Source organism: Hemiscyllium ocellatum, chromosome 2, assembly GCF_020745735.1.
Source record: "Hemiscyllium ocellatum isolate sHemOce1 chromosome 2, sHemOce1.pat.X.cur, whole genome shotgun sequence".
Classification (NCBI taxonomy): Eukaryota; Metazoa; Chordata; class Chondrichthyes; order Orectolobiformes; family Hemiscylliidae; genus Hemiscyllium; species Hemiscyllium ocellatum.
In genome coordinates, this window is record NC_083402.1 from 13,567,923 (window position 1) to 13,591,975 (window position 24,053).

General features: G+C 44.1%; 1 protein-coding gene across 1 annotated transcript in view; it reads right to left on the reverse strand.

Moving 5' to 3' along the window:
• Positions 1-929: 929 nt before the first annotated feature.
• The window catches only part of LOC132829932 (probable ATP-dependent RNA helicase DDX60), a 166,030-nt gene continuing 142,906 nt past the window's right edge, over positions 930-24,053 (reverse strand). Inside the window, exons 33-37 of the mRNA XM_060847358.1 lie at positions 22,267-22,414; positions 20,870-21,012; positions 18,801-18,952; positions 9,378-9,440; positions 930-1,035 (exon numbers count right to left, since the gene is read on the reverse strand). Of these exons, the coding sequence (XP_060703341.1) occupies positions 930-1,035; positions 9,378-9,440; positions 18,801-18,952; positions 20,870-21,012; positions 22,267-22,414 (612 nt within the window). The remainder of the gene's footprint in view (positions 1,036-9,377; positions 9,441-18,800; positions 18,953-20,869; positions 21,013-22,266; positions 22,415-24,053) is intronic.

Sequence of the window (24,053 nt, forward strand, 5' to 3'; positions counted from 1 at the left end):
AAATCACTGGAAAATCTTAGCGGGTCTGGCAGCATCTGTGGAGAGAAAGCAGAGTTAACATTTAGGGTCCAGTGACCCTTTCTCAGATATATCGCTCCTGAAGTCCATCCACTGCAATCACACCCTTCCTGTAGTTTGGGGTCACCAAAACTGCCCACAGTACTCCATCCCCGCAGAAGTGGGTACTGCAGATGCTGGAGATTAGAGTCAAGATTAGAGTGGTGCTGGAAAAGCACAGCAGGTCAGGCAGCATCTGAGGAGCAGGAGAATCAACGTTTCGGGCAAAAGCCCTTCATCAGGAATGGGCTTTTCCCCAAAACGTCGATTTTCCTGCTCCTCAGTTGCTGCCTGACCGGCTGTGCTTTTCCAGCACCACTCTGATCAGTAACTCCATGTGTGTTTAACTAGTGTCTTATGCAATTCGTAATCCCCCTGCTCCTATACTTAATGTCTGGACTAATAAAGGCGAGTATTCTATCTGCCAATTTCACCACCTTATCCAGTTGTCTTGAGCTTTCAAGGATCTGTGATCCTGTATTCCAAGTTCTCTCTGTACCATCTCCCATGCACCACATACTCCTTTGTCTTACCCATTCTCCCAAGATGTATCACCCCCACCCAACTACAAGATTAATCACCAACATTGAATTCAGAGAAGACATGTGACTGCCATCAGGTTCTCATGAGAATTCCCTGGGGCATTCATGGAACAAGATGCTTATGCTTTTGGTTTTAAGGCAGCAGTATAAAACACATTAAGTATTCATTTTCGCTTCAGTTGATTAAAAACATAAATCATCAGGGCCTCAGCTGCGAAGATTCAAGAGCTGAGTTCTGAAACACGTTTCACTTTCTCCCCTAACAGCAGAGTCGAAATCCTGAGCACATGCTCATCGTTGCTGAGGCCAAACCCTCCGACGTCAGGGATATTAGCTCCAAACGGCCTCGAACTTGCTTTGGTAGCTTCTGTGCAGTTGCTGGAATGCCATTACGACAGGGTCACTTTCATTTTGGCACAGGTCTTCGAGAGAGGTGCTGTCAAAACATAACACCTTGTGACTAAAAGCCATCAATGGCTACATCAGGAGTTACTTCATAGAATGGAACCATAGCATCCATACAGTGTGGAAGCAGGTCATTCAGCCTGTTAAGTCCACACAAACCCCTCCGCAGAGCATCCCACCCTATCCCAGTAACTCTGCATTTCCCATGGCTAACCCATCCAGCATGCACACTCTGGGGTCATTTAACATGGCCATTTCATCTAGCCTACACATCTTTGTAACTGTGGGAGGAAACCCACGCAGACACAGGGAGAACATGCAAACTCCACACAGTCACCCCAGGCTGGAGTCAAACCTGGGTCCCTGGTGCTGTGAGGCAGCAGTGCTAACCACTTAGCCACTGTGCCACCCTTGACATCAATATAGAGTTACAAGAATTAGATTAGATTAGACTTACAGTGTGGAAACAGGCCCTTCGGCCTAACAAGTCCACACCGACCCGCCGAAGCGCAACCCACCCATACCCCTACATTTACCCCTTACCTAACACTACAGGCAATTTAGCATGGCCAATTCACCTGACCCGCACATCTTTGTGACTGTGGGAGGAAACCGGAGCACCCGGAGGAAACCCACGCAGACACGGGGAGAACGTGCAAACTCCACACAGACAGTCGCCTGAGTCGGGAACTGAACCCGGGTCTCAGGCGCTGTGAGGCAGCAATGCTAACCACTGTGCCACCGTGCCGCCCACAAGAATGTAATGTATAAGGGCAGGATACAGTCATCAGCCACTCAAACTTGTTTATTTTCAATTTTTTTCATGGGATGTGGGCACCACTGGCTAAGCCAACCTTTTCTGCCTATTCCTAATTGCCCCAGAGAAGGCAATAGTGAGCTGCCTACTTGAACCACTGTGGGTCCTTGAGGTGTAAGGGCTGTCTGGAAGCGGGCCCCAGAATTTTGTCAGTGAGACAACAGTTATAGACGATTCAGAGGTGATGGTGCAGTGGTAATGTCACTGGAGTTGTGAGCTGATAGGACCCAAGGTGATGATGCTCCGGGAAAATGGGTTCAAATCCTACAATGCCAGGTGGTCAAGTTTGAATTCAATAAAAGTCTGGAAGAGGATGATCTTTGATATGGAGGGATTGTCCTATGAGCAAATGTTAAACAGCTGCAATTCTGCTTTCTGGAGCTCAGAAGCACCATCGAATAGAATCCCTACAATGTGGAAGCAGGCCATTCAGCCCATCGAGTCCACACTGACCCTCCAAAGAACATCTCACCCAATCTCTGTAACCCAGCTCTTCCACCTGGCTTGCACATCTCTGGTCACTGCAGGGGAATTTAGCATAACCAATCTATCTAACCTCCACACCTTTGGAGTGTGAGAGCAAACATAGAATAAATTTGCAAACTCCACACAGACAGTCACATGGGGCTGGAATTGAACCCAGGCCCCAGGCACTGTAAGGCAGCAGTGCTAAACACTGAGTCACCACGATAAGAGAAGCCATCGCATTGAAACATGTGGGATTCTTAAGGAGCTTGGTAGGGTAAATGCTGAAAGGATAGTTCCCACCATGAGTGAGAGTAGGACCAGAGGGAATACTCTTGGAATTAAGGAGCACCAATTCAAGACTGATATGAGGAAGAATTTTTTCCCTCTTAGAGGATTATGAGACTTTGGAATTCATTGCCACAGAGGGAGCTGGTGAGAGCAGAGTCCTCATGTATATTTAAAGCTGAGATTTTGTTTATTCACTCATGGGATATGGGCAACATGACTCAGCATTTATTACCTGTCCCTTGAGATGGTGGTGGTGAGCTGCTTTCTTGAACCGCTGCAGTCCATGTGCACACTGCCCATTGGATGGCAATTCCAGGAGATAGATAGGTCCTTGATCAGCCCGAAAATCAAGGGTTACTGGGAAAGGGCAGGAAGGTGCCTGTGAGGAGTGTCAGATCAGCCATGACCCTCTTGAATGTCGGAGCGGGCTTGAGGGGCCGAATGGTCTACTGCTGTTCCTATTTGTCATGGTAGGAAGCTAGGCTAATGGTAATCACTGCCCATTGTTAGAAAAACCCATCAGATTCACTAATGTCCTTTAGGGAAGGAATCATCGTGGTTGACCCTTAACTGCCCTCAGGGCAATTAGGAGGGAGCGATAAATGCTGGTCTATCTCCAGCGACACCTTCAACAATTGAGAAATGAAATTTCCAAGGCAGGCTGGTGAGGGACTTGGAGGGGAATGTGCAGTGGGTAGTGCTCCCAAGTATCCGGGATCTGCTTACCCCTGTCCTTTTAAGGTGAGAGGTACCTAACCTGATCTCATCTGTCAAACCACGCCACCCCACAGGCCGCAAGGATATATTTCATAAAACCTCACATAATTGTAAAAACTATGAAGATACTCACTAATGTTTAATGTCCATAAGAATATAAGACATAAGAGCAGAAATTAGACCATTCAACCCATCAAGTCTGCTCTGCCATTCAATTATGGCCAACAGGTTCCTCAACCCCATTCTCCCTCTTTTTCTCCATAACTCTTGATCCCCTTGATACCCAAGAGCCCATCTATCTCCACCTTAAATGGGCAGCACGGTGGTTCAGTGGCTAGCACTGCTGCCTCACAGTATCAGGGTCCCAGGTTCGATCCCAGCCTTGGGTAACTGTCTGTGTGGAGTTTGCACGTTCTCTCTGTGTCTGTGTGGGTTTCCTCCGGGTGCTCTGGTTTCCTCCCACAGTCCAAAGATGTGCAGGTCAGGTGAATTAGTCTGGTTAAATTGCCCATAGTGTTAGTGGCATTAGTTGGAGGGAAGCGGGTCTGGGTGGGTAACTCTTTGGAGGGTCGGTGTGGACTGGTTGGGCCGAAGGGGCTATTTCCACACTGTAGCGAATCTAATCTAAATATAAATAATGACCTGGCCTCCACAGCCTTCTGCGGTGATGAATTCCATAGATTCACCACTCTGTGGCTGAAGAAGTTTCTCCTTATCTCCATTCCCTTCACTTCCCGTGGGTCCTAGTCTGTCCTGCCAATGAAAACATCTTCCTAACATCTCCTCTGTCCAGGCCATTCAGTATTCGGATGTCCATCAATTTGAAATCAGTTTACTAACACTTTATGGACTTCAACTTCTTTTCCTCCTCTGGTTCATATGACCATCTCTATTTAAAATAGTTTTATTCATAGATACTGTCTAACTCTTCATTTTACAGAAGGTGAAAAAAATAGAAAATCATCTGCCTGGTCAAAAGTTTTACGCTCTCCGAATTATTGAGATTTCTGAGATTGTCTGAGAAATGGATAACACGAGGTGTTGGGTGCTCACTGTTCCATTTTGTTCATTAAATAACAGTGCATTCACCAGCAATGACACTGAGTACTCACAGGACAAAGTTTAACCAGAAGCCACAGGAGACATGTAAATAGGGAAGGGTTGGAGAGGTTGGGGCTCTTTCCCTTGGGACACAGCAGGCTGAGAGGGGACATAATTGAGCTATACAGAATTGTGAGGGATGGAGGAACCTGTTTCCTGTTGGCAGGGAGTTCAAAACCCAAAGGTTTCAGGCTATGTGGCAGAAAAATTGGAGGGGCTGTGAAAAAAATATTTTTATGCAGCAGATGGTGGGTATTTAGAATTCGCTGGGGGACGCAGAGATCCTAAACTCTTTTAAAATTAACTGGATCCACAATTTAAACTGCAGGGCTATGGCCCGTATGCAGGGAGATGAGATTGGAAAGGGCATCTTGGTATCTTTGGGTTGGCATGGTCAAGGTGGGCCGAATGGCCGTCCTCTGTGGTGTATCATTTCCGTGATCCTGCGTGAAGATGCAGCATTTGTGAAGATCTCCGATTATGTGGCACCAAGATGGCGCTGGAGAGAGGAGGATTGGAGCCATTCTTAAGTCCAGGGATGAGGTGGCCATTTCCACCTCCACAGCACGCTGATCGCCCATTTGCACTACGCCAGGTCCCACTGCAACCCAACCCTAGCTTGGCAGAATGGAAATATGGAAGCTGGGCTGTGCCAGTCATGGCTACTATGTTGAGAGATGGCACACGATGGGCCGTATGAAACATTTTGCATATAAGGCCTGCAGGCTCTAAGACAGGATCCCTGATTCTAGTGGCAGAGGTCTTGGGTTTGGGAGGTACTGACAAAAGAGTTTTGGTTTGCACCTTGGGGCGGCTCAGTGGTTAGCACTGCTGCCTCACAGTACCAGGAACCCGGGTTCAATTCCAGCCTCGGGCGACTGGCTGTGTGGAATTTGCACATTCTCCCTGTGTCTGCGTGGGTTTCCTCCGGGTGCTCCCATTTCCACTCACAGTCCAAACATGTGCAGGTTAAGTGAATTGGCCATACTAAATTGCCCCGAAGTTTCAAGGATGTGTAGGTTAGGTACATTAGTCAGGGGCAAATGTAGAGTAATAGAGTAGGGGAATGAGTCTGGGTGGATTACTCTTCAGGGGGTCGGTGTGGACCGAAGGACCTTTTTCCACACTGTAGGGATTCTATGATTGTCAATGGAATTCAACACTGCTCAAAGTACACTGTGGTGGGAAGGAGTGAATATTCAAGGTAATGGATGGGGCATCAATCGAGTGTCCTGGATGGTGGATCCAGGCAAGTGGGGAACGTAAGAACAATAACAAGAGTAAGTCATTCAGCCCTTTGAGCCTGTTCCGCCATCTTACACAACCAAGGCTGATCTCATCTGGCTCTCAACTCATTCCATTCTCCATAACCCATTCCTAATCTCCTCCTTAAGTTAATTCCGCATCCCAGCATCCATCACAATCTAGGGTCCTGAATTCCATAGATTCACAACCCTTCAAGAGAAGTAAGTTCTTCTCATCTGTCCTAGTTCTGTCACCCCCTTTTCCTTAGCCTATGACCTCTCATTCTAGGTTGCCTATGGGGGAACACCTGCTCTACATCTACTGTATCAATCTTCTTTACTATCCTATCTGCCTCGGTTAGATCTCCTCTCATTCTTCTAAACTCGAGCAAGTATTATGCCTAAACTACTCGATCTCTTTACATAAGACAAGCCTTTCATCTCTGGAATGAATTAAGTGAGCATTATCTGAACTGCCTCCAATACAATCACATCCTCCTTCAAGTAAGAGGGACAAAACTATACAAGGTATTCCACACATAGCCTTAGACGGTTACAACACTTCCCTACTTTTATACTCTATTCCTTTAGCAATAATGCCACTCTCCTGACTTGTAGATGGTGGACTGGTTTTGCGGAGTCAGGAGCTGAGTTGTTTGATGCAGGATTCCTCACCACTGGCCTGTTCTTGTAACCACAGTGTTCAGTGTGATTCTGGCTGATCTTCTACAAGACCTTCCCTTCCTCCCTGCTTCTTTGTTTCCTCAAATCCCTTAGTTTTGAAGAATCCATCAGGCTTAGCCTTGGCTGTGCTCAATGACGGAGGTATTGAGTGAAATGGTACCAAGGGAAGTGGGGGAGTTTAGAATCAGATAAACTGGAGGGCATACAGAGGAGAAACACCAGGATGTTGCCTGGGACCTCAAAGGAAAGGAGCCATTAGGAGGTAGTGACCATAATATGATAAGTTTTAATCTACAATTTGAGAGGGAGAAGGGAGAATAGGGAGTGTCAGTATTGCAGTTGAACAAAGGAATCTACAGAGCTATGAGGAAGGAGCTGGCCAAAGTTCAATGGTTCAATACCCTGGCAGGGATGGCAGTGGAACAACAAAGGCAGGTATTTTATGGTATAATGCAGAAGGTGCAGGATCAGTTCATTCCAAAAAGGAAGAAGTATCCTCAGGGGAGGCAGGGGTGGCCGTGGCTGACGAGGGAAGTTAAGGACTGTATAAAGATTAAGATTGGGCCTTTGAAGACAGAAGTGGATGAATTTATTCTGGGGAACAAGGAAATGGCAGAAAAGTTGAATAGGTACTTTGGATCTGTCTTCATTAGGGAAGAAACAAGCAATCTCCCAGATGTAACAGTGGCTGAAGGGCCTAGGCAAATGGATGAAGTGAAGGGAATTTATATTTGGCAGGAAGTGGTGTTGGAAAGACTGTTAGGTCTGAAGGCTGATAAGTCCCGGGCCCTGATGGTCTGCATCCCAGGGGACTTAAGGATGTGGCTCTAGAAATCGTGACACATTGGTAATCATTTTCCAATGTTCTATTGATTCAGGATCAGTTGGAGGGTGGCTAATGATGTCCCATTTTTCAAGAAAGGAGGGAGAGAGAAAACAGGGAATTATAGACGGTTTACCCTGACGTCAGTGGTGGGAAAGATGCTGGAGTCAATTGTAAAACATGAAATTATGACTCATTTGGATTGCAGTAACAGAATAGGTCAAAGTAAGCATAGATTTACAAAGGGGAAATCGTGCTTGACTAATCTTCTGGAATTTTTTGAAGATGTAACTGTGAAGATGGATAGGGAAAAGTCAGTAGATGTAGTGTACCTGGACTTTCAGAAAGCCTTTGATAAGGTCCCACATAGGAGATTAGAGAGCAAAATTAGGGCACATGGTATTGGGGGCAAAATACTGACTTGGACTGAAAATCGGCTGGTTGACAGGAAGCAAAGAGTAGTGATAAATGGGTCCCTTTTGGAATGGCAGGCGGTGACCAGTGGAGTACCTCAAGGTTCGGTGCTGGGACCACAGCTATTTAGAATATACATTCGTGATATTGATGAAGGCATTAAAAGTAATATTAGCAAATTCGCTGTAACACAAAACTGTGTGGTTAGGATTAAATGTGAGGAGCCTGTTATGAGAATACAGGGTGACCTGGACAAGTTAGGTGAGTGGACGGATGCATGGCAGATGCAGTTTCAAGTGGATAAATGTATGGTTATCCACTTTGGTGGCAAGAACAGGAAGGCATCTATCTAAAAAGACTCAAGTTCGGTAAAGGGGCAGTACAGAGAGATCTGGCTGTCCTTGTACATCAGTCAATGAAGGCAAGCATGCAGGTACAGCAGGTAGTGAAGAAAGCTAATGGCATGCTAGCCTTCATAACAAGAGGAATTGAATATAGAAACAAAGAGGTCCTTCTGCAACTGTACAGGGCCCTGGTGAGACTGCACCTAGAGTATTGTAAGCAGTTTTGGTCTCCAAATTTGAGGAAGGACATTCTGGTTATTGAGGGAGTTCTGCGTAGGGTCACAAGGTCAATTCCCGGAATGATGGGACTATCATCTGTTGAAGAATTGGAGTGACTGGGCTTGTATACCCTTGAGTTTAGAAGGCGGAGAGGGGATCTGATTGAGACATATAAGATTATTAAAGGATTGAACACTCTGGAGACAGGAAGCATATTTCCGCTGATGGGTGAATCCTGAACCAGAGGACACAGTTTAAAAATAAGGGGTAGGCCATTTAGAACAGAGTTGAGGAGAAACTTCTTCACCCAGAGAGTGGTGGGTGTATGGAATGCTGTGTCCCAGAAGGCAGTGGAGGCCCAGTCTCTGGATACTTTCAGGAAAGAAGTGGATAGAGCTCTTAAAGATAGTGGAATCAAGGGTCATGGGGAAAAGGCAGGAACAGGATACTGATTGTGGATGATCAGCCATGTCATAATGAATGGTGGTGCAGGTTCGAAGGGCCGAATGGCCTACTCCTGCACCTATTGTCTATTTAAGAGATGGAGAGATAGAGGCTAGATAAGCTCAGGTTGTTTTCTTTGGAGTGGAGAAGGTTGAGAGGGGACATGTTGGAGGTGTATGAGATTATGAGGGGTTTAGTCAGGGTGGATTCCCTTTAGTCAAAGGGACATAAATTTAAGGTGAAAAGCAAGAGGTTTAAAGGGGATTGGAGGGAAAGAAATTTCACCCAGAGGGTGGTGGGGGTCTGGAATGCACTAGCTGGGAGGGTAGTTGAAGGCAAAAAAACAGCAGGTGCTGGAATCCAAAGTAGACAGACAGGAGGCTGGAAGAACACAGCGAGCCAGGCAGCGTCAGGAGGTGGAGAAGACAACAGTACATCATCATTCCTTCTCGAGGCAGGAAACTTCACTGACTTTAAAAATTATTTGGATGAGCACATGTAATGTCATAGCATGCAAGGCTTTGGGCCTAGTGTGGGAAAGCAGGATTAATGTAGATTAGATGGGCCTGTATGATTCTGTGTGATTCTATAAACCATGATCTAATTGTCTAGCAAGACAGTCTTAAGGAACATTTAACCTCCTCTGTAGCTGTGCCTTATAATCCTGTTCCTTCCTACATTCCTTCTTTCAATTCTGTTAATCACCCATTAAATATAATTAAAATAAAACAAAGTTAAATTAAATATGAATTAAATAACATAAGGAGTGTTTCTAAACGGAAATGTTTTGGAAGAATGAAGATGTTTTACCTGATTGAAGCAATAACCAGCAAGAAATCTTTGATCAGATTGAAGGCCTCTCCTCGATTTAACCTGATGGATTGAAAAGGGAATAACAATGTTACATTATAGTTGTTAAAAATGATTAGAACTGTGGGATATAGATAAACTAATGTTACTTCTGCAATTATAATTGATTATATAAAAATAAATGAACTCACATTAGTGAGTCAACAATAATGGAAACTATGTGAAGGAAATACAGAATTTTTTTTGTATACGAGGGCTCACCCAAAGACTGATTGAGACAGCCTTAATGAAACAAATGCCCCAAAAGGAAATCAGGCAGAAGAACTTTATCGACTAAATAATGAGGGGATGAGTGAGACCAAGATGGATGAAATCTCCAGAATGATGCTTGCGAATTTCGGAGGCGATGCTTAAAAGAAAAATGCAGATTTTAACAAATGATAATTAAAGAAAAAGGGGGAATTGTGGGATATAGATAAATTAATGTTACTTCTGCAGTTATAATTGATTATATAAAAATAAATGAACTCACACCAGTGTGTAATTGTTTCAGCCAAGAGCTGAGTCAACAAGAATGGAAACTATGTGGAGGAAATGCATAATTGTTTTTTTGTATTAGCTAAAAATGTATGCAGAAAAGAAACGGGACTGCAAAACAATGGTAGAAATACAGGCACTAGATAAAATGCTGTGAAGAGAGGCAGTTAAACTAGATATGCCTGTATAAACAATAGGTATAAACATCAGTTTCCCACTTTTACAGAAATACAGGAACAAACCCCAATTAAAAGAGTCTTAATGATAAGATGCTGAGAGGGGCAGCACAGATGGAGGGAGTAGATAATGGTAAGCAAAGGATGGGATGAGGTCAAACGGCCTTGTCACAGACAAGGCCGGATAAGACAAGAGATAAACAGGAGTAATGGGTACCGGTCTTAGGGAAGTGGAGGATGTAAACAGGGAGGGAAACAATGAAATAAGAAAAAAAATGTAGGAACCAAATTATATAAATATTGAGTATTTGTTGAATTCAGTGTGTTTTGTCCCTGCCTTGTGGACATCACACCCACTTGCAAGTGTGAAATAAATGATACTACTGATTCAGATCTTGTCTCGGACTGAAATTATTGAAGTGTGTGAGCTTTGTTTCTCACAATTGGGGGCTCGTCCGGGATGTTCTTCCATCGCTGGGGGGAGTGGCTGGCCCTGGACACTGGGAAGACGTGTCCCGTTCCCAATTGAGGAGCGGTCTCGTGTCCCGGTTTGGTCCGCTCCCTTGGGCGACTGGTACAAATCCCACAAGAGAGACATCTGAATTAGACAGTGACAGGAGGTCGATAGAAAATACGGCAAAAAGGGGCCAGGCAACTCTGTGCACAGACGAAGGTAAGAAAACTAACTTTCAAGTATTGCTTTGGAGGCCGGGATTGAGTTTTAATAGTTAATAAGGGACTAATGAAGGAACTCAATATGGGTTGTGCCGTGGGTAACTAAAAAGTCTCCGGGAAGACAAAAGAAGAACAAGCCAATGGAAATGGAGGCAGGGTCCCTTACAACATACCTCCCGAAAATCCTTTGGGCAGGATGTTGTGAAATTGGAAAAATAATACTTGTACAAGGGAAAAAGATGATAAAATATTGTTGCTTTGTATGGACTAAGGAATCTATTCTTCGTCCCTCCATCTTCAGGCCAAAGTACAGGTCGGACGAAGACTGAGTTTGTAAATATCTGAATGTATATGTCAATGTGTGAGAGAGAGAGAATGAAAAGAGCTGTACAGCTGGTAGAAAGTTTAACCCTTTGTGATTTGGTTTGAATGCACATTTGTTTGTTGGTGATTGAATGTTTGCGTTTTATTCCCTGGAGCTTGAGTTGCAGGACTGTTTTGAATCTGATTTTTATTATGGAAACTTAACATGGTTTCTTTTAAGGTTAAGGATTCTATAGAGATTATGAAAAAAAATAATGATAACTCCTGTTCTTTTTACAGGTCATGACTGCCTTACTATCAGTTTCTAACTAATCTCTTTTATCCTTACATAAAAGCGATTTATGGAGGACAGTTGAAGTTTCAGTTCAACATTAGATTGTAGTAAAAACAAAATCCTATGGTTAATATCTGTGACCTTGGATTTGGTCATTGTTCATGCATTAGAAGTTTTTTTTAAACTTGAATAGACAAATTCTTTTAAGGCAGCTCTGATTATTTCATGACCTATTGTATTGTAATTGAGCAGTGATTGGTCAGGACTACTGAAGAAAACTAATTTTGGATTTAAATTAAGGGACTAAAACTGGGTAATTACAGTGGATTTCAAAAGTGGGAACTGTATGCATTTTACATTTTAAATATTAAATGCTGAATAAATGAACGTAAATATATAGATATATTTACAAGTTTGGAACAGGCTTTAAAGTTAGTCAAGCATGAATTGATGTTTGAAGTTATGGGGAGCTAGAAATATTGCAATATTTCTTTAAGAAAGAAAAAGGGGAAGAACGTAATGACTTATCCCCTTCGGGAGGTACCAATAGGGGACAAAGTGCCCCCTCTCACCAGTGGAGAGGTCAGAACATTTAAAAAGGAAATGAAGGTCCTGGTTGAGGATCTGGTAGGGTTGTCTGAACAAATTGATCAATGTTTGGGGCCCAGCCTGTATACGTGGGCTGAGTTAATGTCTATTTTGAATATACTATTTACTGGGGAAGAAAGGGGACTTATACGAGGAGCAGCCATTAAGATATGGGACAGGGAACACCCGATTGGAGATGGGGATGCTGGACAGGGAGAGATGAAGTTTCCCCTCAGAGACCCCCAGTGGAAAAATCAAAACCCGGAGCATAGAAAAGTAATGAGGAAATTGAAAGACCTGATTCTAAAGGGAATTGTTAAGAGAGGCAGTTCCGAAGTCGCAGAATCTGACTAAAGCCTTTGAAGTTAGACAGGAGAAAGATGAGACTCCCTCAGCTTTCTTGCAAAGATTAAGAGACTCAATGCGGAAATACTCTGGAATGAACCCTGAGGACCTAGTGGCACAGGGTCTTTTGAAAGTACATTTTGTGACAAAGGCGTGGTCAGACATACAGAGAAAGACACAGAAGATAGAAGGGTGGAGTGAAAAACCATTAGACAAATTGTTAAGAGTGGCACAGAAAGTGTTTGTAAAGGGAAAGGATGAGAGACAAAAACAGAAGGTGAAAATGATGGTAGCTGTGGTTGATGAGGTGGTTAAGAAAAGAATGGAACCAATAGTGAGCAACCGGAGCGGCGGGTGGCAGCATGTAGGGCAGGGAGGAAAGGGGAGAGGGAGAGGACAAGGGGGAGCATTTGATAGAGGGTTTGAGTGACAGGGGCAGAGATGGAGGTCTCCACAGGCAAGATGCTATTATTGTGGAAAGATAGGGCATTTTAGGCGGGTGTGTCCTGATCTACAAAGGGAAGAAAGGGCAATTCCGCTTATGAATTTTGATGAAGAATAGGGCTGTCAGGGGTTCCTGCCCTCAGGGACCCACCAGGAACCCTTGAAATAAATTTAAAAAGGAAAGGGGACATTGTCTGTGAGCGACAATATCCCATTTCCACAGAAGGTAAACGAGGACTGCAGCCAGTAATTGAGAGACTGATTAGAGTCCCTCAATTACTGTAAGATCTCCCATGACCACAAATGGTTTAGTATGATAGATTTAAAGGATGCCTGCTGGGCTTGTCCCTTGGCGGAGGAAAGATTTAGGAACGGCAAAAACAACAGATGGGCATTGGATGTTACCTGATGGAAGGTAAATATTGAACAAAATGATGATGCGAGAGATTTTTTTTATATAGATTAGATTACTTACAGTGCGGAAACAGGCCCTTCGGCCCAACAAGTCCACACCGACCCGCCGAAGCGCAACCCACCCATACCCCTACATTTACCCCTTACCTAACACTACAGGCAATTTAGCATGGCCAATCCACCTGACCTGCACATTTTTGGACTGTGGGAGGAAACCGGAGCACCCGGAGGAAACCCATGCAGACACGGAGAGAATGTGCAAACTCCACACAGTCAGTCATCTGAGTCGAGAATTGAACCCGGGTCTCAGGCACTGTGAGGCAGCAGTGCTAACCACTGTGCCACCGTGCCGCCCACATGGCTGTCCTACACCAAGGCAATCACTGGGGAGTATAAGCAATGTGGATTTAGTTCTTAGGGAATATGGATGTAAAGGAATATATACAATTGCTAAATAAATATATGAGGGATGTATAATATGCAGAAAGGTAAATAAAAAAGTCTTGAGAAAACAGACCCCGGGAGGAAGAGACCCAGGATTGAGACCCTTCCAGAGTATACAAGTAGATTATACTGAATTACCCAGAGTAGGAAGACTAAAATATATGTCGGTCATAGTAGATCATTTATCTGGTTGGGTTGAGGCATACCCCCTAGCTACTGCCACTGCGAGTGGGGTGTCTAAAACAATATTGGAGCACGTAATTCCCCGATATGGGCTAGTAAACCATATAGATTCTGACCAAGGAACTCATTTTACCTCTAAAGTGTTACAGGGGGTAATGAAAGGGTTGGGAATCTCCTGGGAATTCCATACTCCATGGCACCCGTCATCATCAGGAAGGGTTGACAGAATAAACCAAACACTCAAACGGGAGCTCTCTTAGTTGATAATAGAAACCACACTCCCTTAGACCAAATGTTTACCTATAGCTCTCTTGCGAGTTCGAACAGCCCCAAGGAAAGATTTGGGACTATCCCCCTATGAAATCTTATTTGGATTACCTTATCTGGGAACGCATGGAGAATTGCCAACTCCCAAAACTAAAGATTTGTTCTTAAAGAAGTATATACTGGGCTTGTCCTCCTCTCTGTCTTTCCTCAGGGAACAGGGTTTATTGGCGCAGACTCCACCCCTTGAATTCACCGTTCATCCCATCCAGCCAGGAGATTGGGTCTTAGTAAAATCTTGAACAGAGACTAAATTGCAGCCGGATTGGGAAGGGCCGTACCAGGCTCATTTAACGACTGAAACGGCAATAAGGACGGCGGAGAAAGGCTGGGATCACTACACTCGGATCAAAGGGCCAGTGGAATCTCCAGTTGAGGAAGAAGTCTGGACAGCCGAATCAACGCAAGACCCGCTGAAACTCAGACTAAAGAGACTTTGAATAACTGATTATACAGTGGCGATGCGAGTGTGGGATTATTTCTGTAGGATTGTATATTGAGTCGTTTTGTGCTTCAGCATGATGTTTAAAGTACTGGGAATGCTTAGAGTTATGATGCTAGCCCTCTTCGTATTGGGATTTTGTCAAATATCATTTTCATATGTATTATTAATGGCTCATGAGTCTGATAAAGTAGATAGATGCTGATGCATGCAGCTTAGTAAATTGTGGGGATGTAGATAATCAGAGACAGTAGCGCAGCTCTGAGATGCATCTTAAGTCCTATGGGGATGGCCTTGGGGATGGTACTTGGTATAATGGTCTCGTCACAGTACACCGGATCCCCTTCCGACCAGCTCGCGATTGTCCCAATAAAAAGTGTAACCCAATATACCTGACAGTAAAGAAAACCACATGGCACAAAGCAATTCTGGGGGGGGGGGGGGGCACCTATGAGATACAATAAAATGAAACGTTTGGGATAGAAATGAAAGCAAACGTAAAGGATTTCGTGGGTTATTGTTTTCGAATTAGCGTAGGACAGGGAAAACGGGCGGAATTACTGGATAATGAGATACAACCTTTCATCCCTCCCGCTGATCCTAAAGTAGTAAAAATTATTGAGGTAAAGGACTTGAAACAGACTATCGAAATAGAAACTAGGTACAGGGATGCAAATGCCTGGGTTGAATGGGTAAAGTATACTGTAAAAAGTCTGAACAAAAGCAATTGCTATGCATGTGCCTCCGGTAGGCCAGTGGCCCAGGTGGTTCCCTTTCCGCTCGGGTAGAAGCGAGACAGGAAGGGCACGAAATGTATGATAGCCCTGTATCAGGATGAGATGGTATGGAATGATAGGAATTGTACCTCCCTATCTCTGATGTTCCCTCTCTTGGAGAAGAAAGATGTACAAGTTCTCTCCACATTTTCTGCCGCAGTTGGAAATCACATGTGGTGTGTGCGTAGACGAGGTACAAGTCGGTCTAGAGATTTGGGGGAGCTGAAATTGTGTACGGAGAAAGGAGGGTACTACTCAGCACTAAAGGTTCCCCGAGTGGATCTGTGGTGGTACTGTGGAGGCAAACTATTGAGACCCACCTTACCTCCGATTGGAGAGGGATATGTGCAATTGTACAATTGGCAATTCCATTTACCCTGGCATTTGAGAAGGAAAAGATAGTAGGGAAACAGGGAAGGGGTAAGAGATCACTGTTAGACACTTCTTTCAATGACAGGATTTATCTCGATTCTATAGGAGTCCCGGGGTGGGGGGGGGGGGTGGGGTGGGGTGGGGGTACCAGATGAGTTCAAGGCTCGTAACCAGATTGCAGCAGGCTTTGAGTCAGCTCTCTTTTGGTGGGTAACAATTAATAAAAATGTAGATCAATTACATTTTCTATAATCAACAGCGATTTATAAATTATACAAGAGATGCGGTTAAAGGAATATCAGACCAGCTTGATGCATGGGAGAACAGAATGGCCCTTGATCTGATTTTAGTAGGAAAAGGGTGTGTGTGTGTGATGTTAGGAGGAAGCTGTTGTACTTTTATTCCTAATAACACTGCACTTGATGGTTCAATTACTCGGGCCTTAAGGGGATTCTTAGCAGAGGAACTGGCTGAGAATTCAGGAGTAGACACATCTCTCACGGGATGGCTTGAATCTTGGTTTGGAAGATGGAGGGGGTGGTAGTTTCCATCCTTACTTCCCTGATAGTAGTAGTCGGGGTATTAGTGGCTATTGGCTATTAGTGGCTATTAGTGGTTGTATCATACCCTGTATACGAGGGCTCACCCAAAGACTTATTGAGACAGCCTTGATGAAACAAATGCCCCAAAAGGAAATCAGGCAGAAGAACTTTATCGACTAAATAATGAGGGGATGAGTGAGACCAAGATGGATGAAATCTCCAGAATGATGCTTGTGAATTTCGGAGGCGATGCTTAAAAGAAAAATGCAGACTTTAACAAATGGTAATTAAAGAAAAAGGGGAAATTGTTGGATATAGATAAATTAATGTTACTTCTGCAATTATAATTGATTATATAAAAATAAATGAACTCACACCAGTCTGTAATTGTTTCAGCCAAGAGCTGAGTCAACAAGAATGGAAACCCGTGGAGGAAATGCATAATTTTTTTTTGTATTAGCTAAAAATGTATGCAGAAAAGAAACGGGACTGCAAAACAATGGTAGAAATACAGAAATACAGGCACTAGATAAAATGCTGTGAAGAGAGGCAGTTAAACTAGATATGCCTGTATAAACAATAGGTATAAACATCAGTTTCCCACTTTTACAGAAATACAGGAACAAACCCCAATTAAAAGAGTCTTAATGATAAGATGCTGTGAGGGGCAGCACAGATGGAGGGAGTAGATAATGGTAAGCAAAGGATGGGAGGAGGTCAAACGGCCGTGTGAGGCCAGGAATAAGCATTTTGTCACAGACAAGGCCGGATAAGACAAGAGATAAACAGGAGTAATGGGTACCGGTCTTAGGGAAGTGGAGGATGTAAACAGGGAGGGAAACAATGAAATAAGAAAAAAAATGTAGGAACCAAATTATATAAATATCGAGCATTTGTTGAATTCAGTGTTTTTTGTCCCTGCCTTGTGGACATCACACACACTTGCAAGTGTGAAATAAATGACACTACTGATTCAGATCTTGTCTCGGACTGAAATCATTAAAGTGAGTGAGCTTTGTTTCTCACAGAACTTATATTTGTACAGTGTGTTCCATACAGTAGGAGTTATCATCAAAAACAATTTTGGACATATCAGGACATATTAGGTCTAATAGCCAGTGAAGAGTGAAGTGTGTCTTAAAAAAGGTAAGCAAGATAGAAAGAGATGGAGAGAGATGAGTGAAGGGTGTGGATCTCAGAGATTCTCAGTTGTCCTTTGACAACTGAAGGAATGGTATCAATGGTGGTGTTTAAGACCAGTAATGTACAGGATGTGGGAATTAGGGCCTCAGCAAATTGCAGAGTTGGTTAAAGAGCAACAAGGCTATGGAGCAATTGGAAAATAAGGAAGGGACTCTTGGCCGGATTGTGAGCAAGTGCAGGCCAGCAAGTATAGAGGCAATGGCTATTGGTTGGCTCAGTTTGCTGCCTGTGGAGTGATGCCAACAGTGTAGGTTCAATTCCCACAACAGCCAAGGTCATCATGAAGGTCACACCTTCTCAACTTTGCCCCCTTGCCTGAGGTGTGGTGACTGTTAGGTTAAACTCACTGCTGGCCATCCCTGTCTCTAATGAGGGAGTAGCCTGTGAGGATGATAGGAAACAGCGATACTTGCTTTGAGCACTGTTCTGAGGAATAGAACCAGGTCAGATGTGTGTGTGTGTGTGTGTGTGTGTGTGTGACTTGCAAACTTCATGGGCTTCCTCTCCCCATCAGGGTTACCTTCACGATTGGGGAAGGAGACTAGTGCAGGTTAAGATAAGGGCAGAAGAGTTCTGGGTAAGTTCAGTTTCATGGAAGATGGAAGGCTCGCCAGGAGACTATTGGACAAATCAGTCAATGAGTTAAGAAAGGCATGGAGGAGAGGTTTTAGCAACAGAGGTACTGAAGCAGGACAGTGATAGACATATACAGTTTGCATTGATTAAGGTATCCAACATCAGGAATTTCTTTTTATATGGCCATGGGATGTGGGAAGCTCTAGCTAGGCCATGATTTATTGCCTATGCCTCATTGTCCAGAGGGCAGGTAAGAGTCAACCACATTGCTCGGGGTCTGGATTCATATGTAGGCCAGGGCGGGTAAGGATGGCAGATTTCCTTCCCTCAGGGAAATTAGGGGACCAGATAGGCTTTTCCAAACAATCAACATTATTAGACTTTTAATTCCAGACTTCTAATCATTCCAAATTCCATCCATCTGCCGTAGCAGGATTTGAACACAGGTCTCCAGAACATTTGCTGAGCTTATGGATTCAAACATGAGCAATAGTCCCACTAGACAACTGCCTCCCCCATATAGCCGATGAATACAGGGTGGTATGTTGATTTGAATTCTCTGTGACTTGAATAGTCACATGATAGTTTTCAAGGCGTAAGAACTCTGCAGGTTGCTGATACAGGAGAGACAGCCAGTTCCGACACCATAGCCAGACCCAGTTCTCTGACATATTACAGGCTTACCAAGCTGCCACTGTGAACGTGTTCATCACTAAAACATTCATACATAACTTTATTTGGCTCCTCGTTCTATATAACACATAAATAGACAATCATTACTCACCCATTGTCGGTGTGTAAAGCATCTAAACAGCCATGCTTGTAGAAGTCAAGGGCATAGGCATTCAGGTGCATTCTCCTGCCTTGTTTGTCAAAGCACTTCAGTTGCAGAACAGGAATGTTGTTTGTATGAATTCCAAGCATGCGGAAAATTATCTGGAAGTGGCAGAAAGTGCATCCACGTTGATACAATGTGAGTTATGATGCCTCGGGGGGCTATTGCATATTAGAGAGCTGCAGTGTGTAAGGCAGACACTGTGGGATCTCTCCCCAGGCAATACCCACTTACCAACGTTCTCTGTGTGTGGGTGCACAGCTACACATCAGGAGAAATAAACACATGTACACTCCATGACTCGCTATGGCTACACGCAGCCCAGGCCGGTATTCATGCAGCGGTTTCCACGGGGATCGGTGCTGATCAAACTGAAGGCCGGTTCAGTGAAGCAAGGGTAAGTTAGCTCAGGGGCGAGGCAAAGAGGCCAGGCTGCAACTCAGAAGTTTTAGGATTGGGGAATTACCAAATGTGGGCAAAAGAGCTGAATTCCAATGGTGAGGTGACAGTGACAGATCTTGACATCAAGGCTGCATTCAACTGAGTGCGGCATCAAGGAACCTTCCTAAAACTGGAGCCAATGGGGATCGGGGCCAAACTCTCTGCTGGTTGGAGTTATACCTGGGATATTGGAAGCTGGTCATGGTTACTAAAGGTCAGTCATCTCCGCTCCATGATCTGCCTTCAGGAGTTTTTTTATTTATTCATTTGCAGGATGTGGGTGTCGCTGGCTGGGCCAGTATTTATAGCCCATCCCTAGGTTCCTCCTTCAGAATGTGGTGACGAGTTGCCTTTGCAAATTGCTATAGTCCACCTGCTTTGGGTACACCAACAATGTCCTTAGGGAGAGAACTCTCAGACTTTGAGCCAGCAAGAGTGTAGGAACAGCAATATATATTTCCAAGTCAGGATAGTGAATGGCTTGGAGGGGAACTTGCAGGGGGTGGTGTTCCATTGTATCTGCTGCCCTTGATCTTCTAAATGGAAGTGGTCATGAGTTTGGAAGGTGCTGTCTGAGGATCTTTGGTGAATTTATGCAGTGCATCTGGTACACATTTCCTCAAGGAAATGTTCTAGGCCCAGCCTGCTTCATCAATGACCTACCCTCCATCATAAAGTCAGAAATAAGGGATGTTTGCCAATGACTGCTCAGATACGGAAGCTGTCCATGTCCCTGTGCAACAAGATCTGGACAATATCCAGGCTTGGGTGGAAAAGTGTCAAGTAACATTTGTGCCACACAAATGCCAATGATCATCTCCAGTGAGAGACAATCAAACCACGGCCCTTTGACATTCAATGGTGTTGTCGTCACTGAATCCCTCACTGTCAATATCCTGGGAGTTATCGTTGACCAGAAACCCACATGGACTTGCCATATAAACACAATGGCTACAACAGCAGGTCAGGGACTAGGGATACGGTGGTGAGTAACTCCCCTCATGATTCCCCCAAAGCCTGCCCACCAGCTGCAAGGCACAAGCCAGGAGTGTGTTGGAATACTATCCACTCGCCTGGATGGGGGCAGCTCCAACAACACTCAAGAAGCTTGACACCGTCCAGGACAAAGCAGCCGGATTGATTGGCACCAGATCCACAAGCATCCACTCCTTCTGCTACCAACACTCAGTAACAGCAGTGTGTGCTATCCAGAAGGAAAAACAGAAGGCCACTCAGCCCCTCTAGCCTGCTTTGCATTGAATATGATCAATGTCCCAACTCCGGGAGCTAGCCTTGAAGCAATGACCTCCTGACTCAGGTGAGATGTTTCCTGCTAACCCGAGGTAACAGCTGTTCTGGTCTTGGGTACAGTGAATTCTGCTCTGACAGTTATCGTTCCGACTTACTAATGTAGAGGTACAGTATCTCATCGAGTCTAAACAGCACAGAGGGAGGTGTATGGCACAGTGCCTCTGTTCCAGGTCTTACAAAGAGCTCTGCAATCATTCCTTGGGCGTTCCTCACTTCTCAGTTTATGCCCCTGGTAATGTAGCTATTAGGTCCATGAAAACACTTACTGGATCGACATCATTCTGTACGAATAGGTCAAGGTCAGTGTGTCCAGATAAACAGACGAATGGTGACACTGCAGAACAATTCACTGTTTTGGCCAACTTCTTAGTGATGACACTGGCTTCAGGTAACGTGGGACCCATAAACGCTGGAGCAAAAAACATGAATATTGATTTCAGAAATTCAACAGCAATTATAAACAAATACATAACTAGATTACCCAATGAGCCAGGACGTAGCTACAAGGAAGGTGTCAAAAAAGATATTCTATTCTAAAACATAGCAAACAGGAGTAGGCTCTTTGAGCCAGTTTCACTATGCAATACAGTCAAGGCTGATCGCAAAACTCAACACCCTATTCTCACTTTCGCCTCATAACCTTTGACCCTCAGAGAAAAATCAAGTTACTATAGTACAATTGCTTAATAATCATCGGTGGGAAAATGTTGGAGTCTATTGTCAAGGATGTAGTAGCAGAGCATTTAGGAAAATGTGATGCGATTGAGCATAGTCAGCTTGGCTCAATGATATAATAGTCGAGGCAGCTGGTAGTGTCGGCAGTGAACTTACTTCTCACCAGCTCATGCTCTCACCACTGCACAAGCAAGAGACGAGATATACAACAGAGGTGATGCACAATGGGTCACTGAAGCGGAGTTAAAAATCACACAACACCCGGTTATAGTCCAACAGGTTTAATTGGAAGCACTAGCTTTCGGAGCGCCGCTCCTTCATCAGGTGGTGGTGGAGGACACAATTGTAAGACACAGAATTTATAGCAAAAGTTTACAATGTTATAGTTTTGCTATAAATTCTGTGTCTTACAATTATGTCTTCCACAACCACCTGATGAAGGTGCGGCGCTCCGAAAGCTAGTGCTTCCAATTAAACCTGTTGGACTATAACCTGGTGTTGTGTGATGTTTGACTTTGTCCACCCCAGTCCGACACCGGCATCTCCAAATCATCACTGAAGCTGGAACATTAAATTCAAGAGTCATCACTACATCGGGACAGCACAGTGGCTCAGTGGTTAGCACTGCTGCCTCTCAGCGCCTGGCCCCGGCTTCCACCCTCGGGTGACTCTCTGTGTGGAGTTTGCACATTCTCTCCATCTCTGTGTGGGTTTCCTCCGGGTGCTCCGGTTTCCTCCCACCGTCTAAAGACGTGCAGGTTAGGTGAGTTGGCCATGTTCGGGGATGTGCAGGCTGGGTAGATTAGCCATGGGGGATGCAGGGTTACAAGGATAGGATAGGTCTGGGTGGGCTGTCCTTCAGAGGATCGGTGTGGACTCACAGGGCTGAATGGCCTGTATCTGCACTGTATGATCTTAACTAACAAAAGCCTGCATCTGAACTGCATAGACTGAACCAACTCTGGTGTTAATGAATAGAAATTCTTACATGTGCCTGAGAGAGGAAGCTTGTATTCATCTTCCAACCTGCACTGATTGGAGACAGAGAGCAGGAATTTCCCAAAGATCTGACGTGCTGTCTTGTTGTATTCTTCAACTGAGGCTGCAAACTCATCAGGAAGATCATCAAGAAATACCTAAAAACATAAATTCAATGAGATGCTGTCTGTGATCAGAATCAAAGAGAGACATCCATTTCTCCTCTCTTGCAAGCTTACAGAAATGTTAAAGCAGTAAGGTACATAATTGAGGCAATGCAGGGTCCTCACAATTCAGGTTAATGGCAATTCTGTCATTCTCTGTGACTGTTTGAAGTATTCCCTGACAATTAATGCACCTTAGTGTTAGAAAGAATACCTTGATAGGAAATGAAAATGACCCTAAACATACCTATTCATTATTTATTCATTCATGGGATGAGGGCATCACTGGCTGGGTCAGCCTTTATTGCCCGTCCCTAATTACCCAGAAGCCAGTTAAGAGTCAATCACATTGCTGTGGGTCTGGAGCCACATGTAGACCAGACCGGGTAAGGATGGCAGCTTCCTTTCCTAAAGTACATTGATGATCCAGATGGTTTTTCCAACACTTGACAATGAGCTCATGGTCATCATTAGACTCCTTAATTCCAGATATTTATTGAACTCCAATTTCACTATCTGCCATGGCAGGATTTGACCTCAGGGCCCCAGGACATTACCTGGCTCTGTGGATGAATAGTCCAGCAATAATAATCCACTGGCTCCCCTTTTTCTCCAGGGGAGGTGTTCAACATGCATAATATATTCTACATTTTGCAAATTGGATTTTAACATAGAGACAAATGGGTGTGGGTATGTTCTGTAATATACTCTACATTTTGCAAATCGGATTTTAACAAAGAGACAAATAGGTGTGGGCATGTTCTGTGGGTTTTATTTTCAGAAATTCAATTTGGAACAGTGACAAAAACAATAATTGCTCCCAGATAGTATCTGACTGCATTAGTGTGTTGCATTTATGACAGGCAGAGTTTAGTTTTGACTTCAGAAAAGAATATTCAAAATATTTTGTTTCTAAGAACTCAGAATTCACTTCAGATGAGAATAACCTTTCTCTTGGCAATAGAACTACATTTTCAGTTCATTTCAGTAAAATAAGTCGCTTCAGAAAAAGTAATGTCTACTGTACGGAGCTTCCAAGATGGAAGAATCTGAATGTAAATAGCTGAAAATGTGTTGCTGGTTAAAGCGCAGCAGGTCAGGCAGCATCCAAGGAACAGGAAATTCGACGTTTCGGGCATAAGCCCTTCCCGAAACATTGAATTTCTTGTTCCTTGGATGCTGCCTGACCTGCTGCACTTTAACCAGCAACACATTTTCAGCTGTGATCTCCAGCATCTGCAGACCTCACTTTTTACTCTGAATGTAAATATTCAAGTTGCCAGAACAGAACAATTTTAGGCATCATAATTATGAAAGCTTCATGCCATCAAACTCAGAAAGAACTTGTTAAAATACGGTCTCAACATCATGGGAAGCATCATAGAGTCAGAGAGCTGTACCGCATGGAAGCAGACTCTTCATCCAACTCGTCCATGATGACCACATATCCTATTTTAATTTAGTCCCATTTGCCAGCGTTTGGCCCTTATCCCTCTAAACCCTTCTAATCCATATACATCCAGATGCCTTTACATGTTGTAATTGTACCAGCCTCCACCACTCCCTCTGGCAGCTCATTCCCTCTGCGTGAAAAAGGTATTCTTTAGGTCCTTTTTAAATCTTTCCCCTCTCA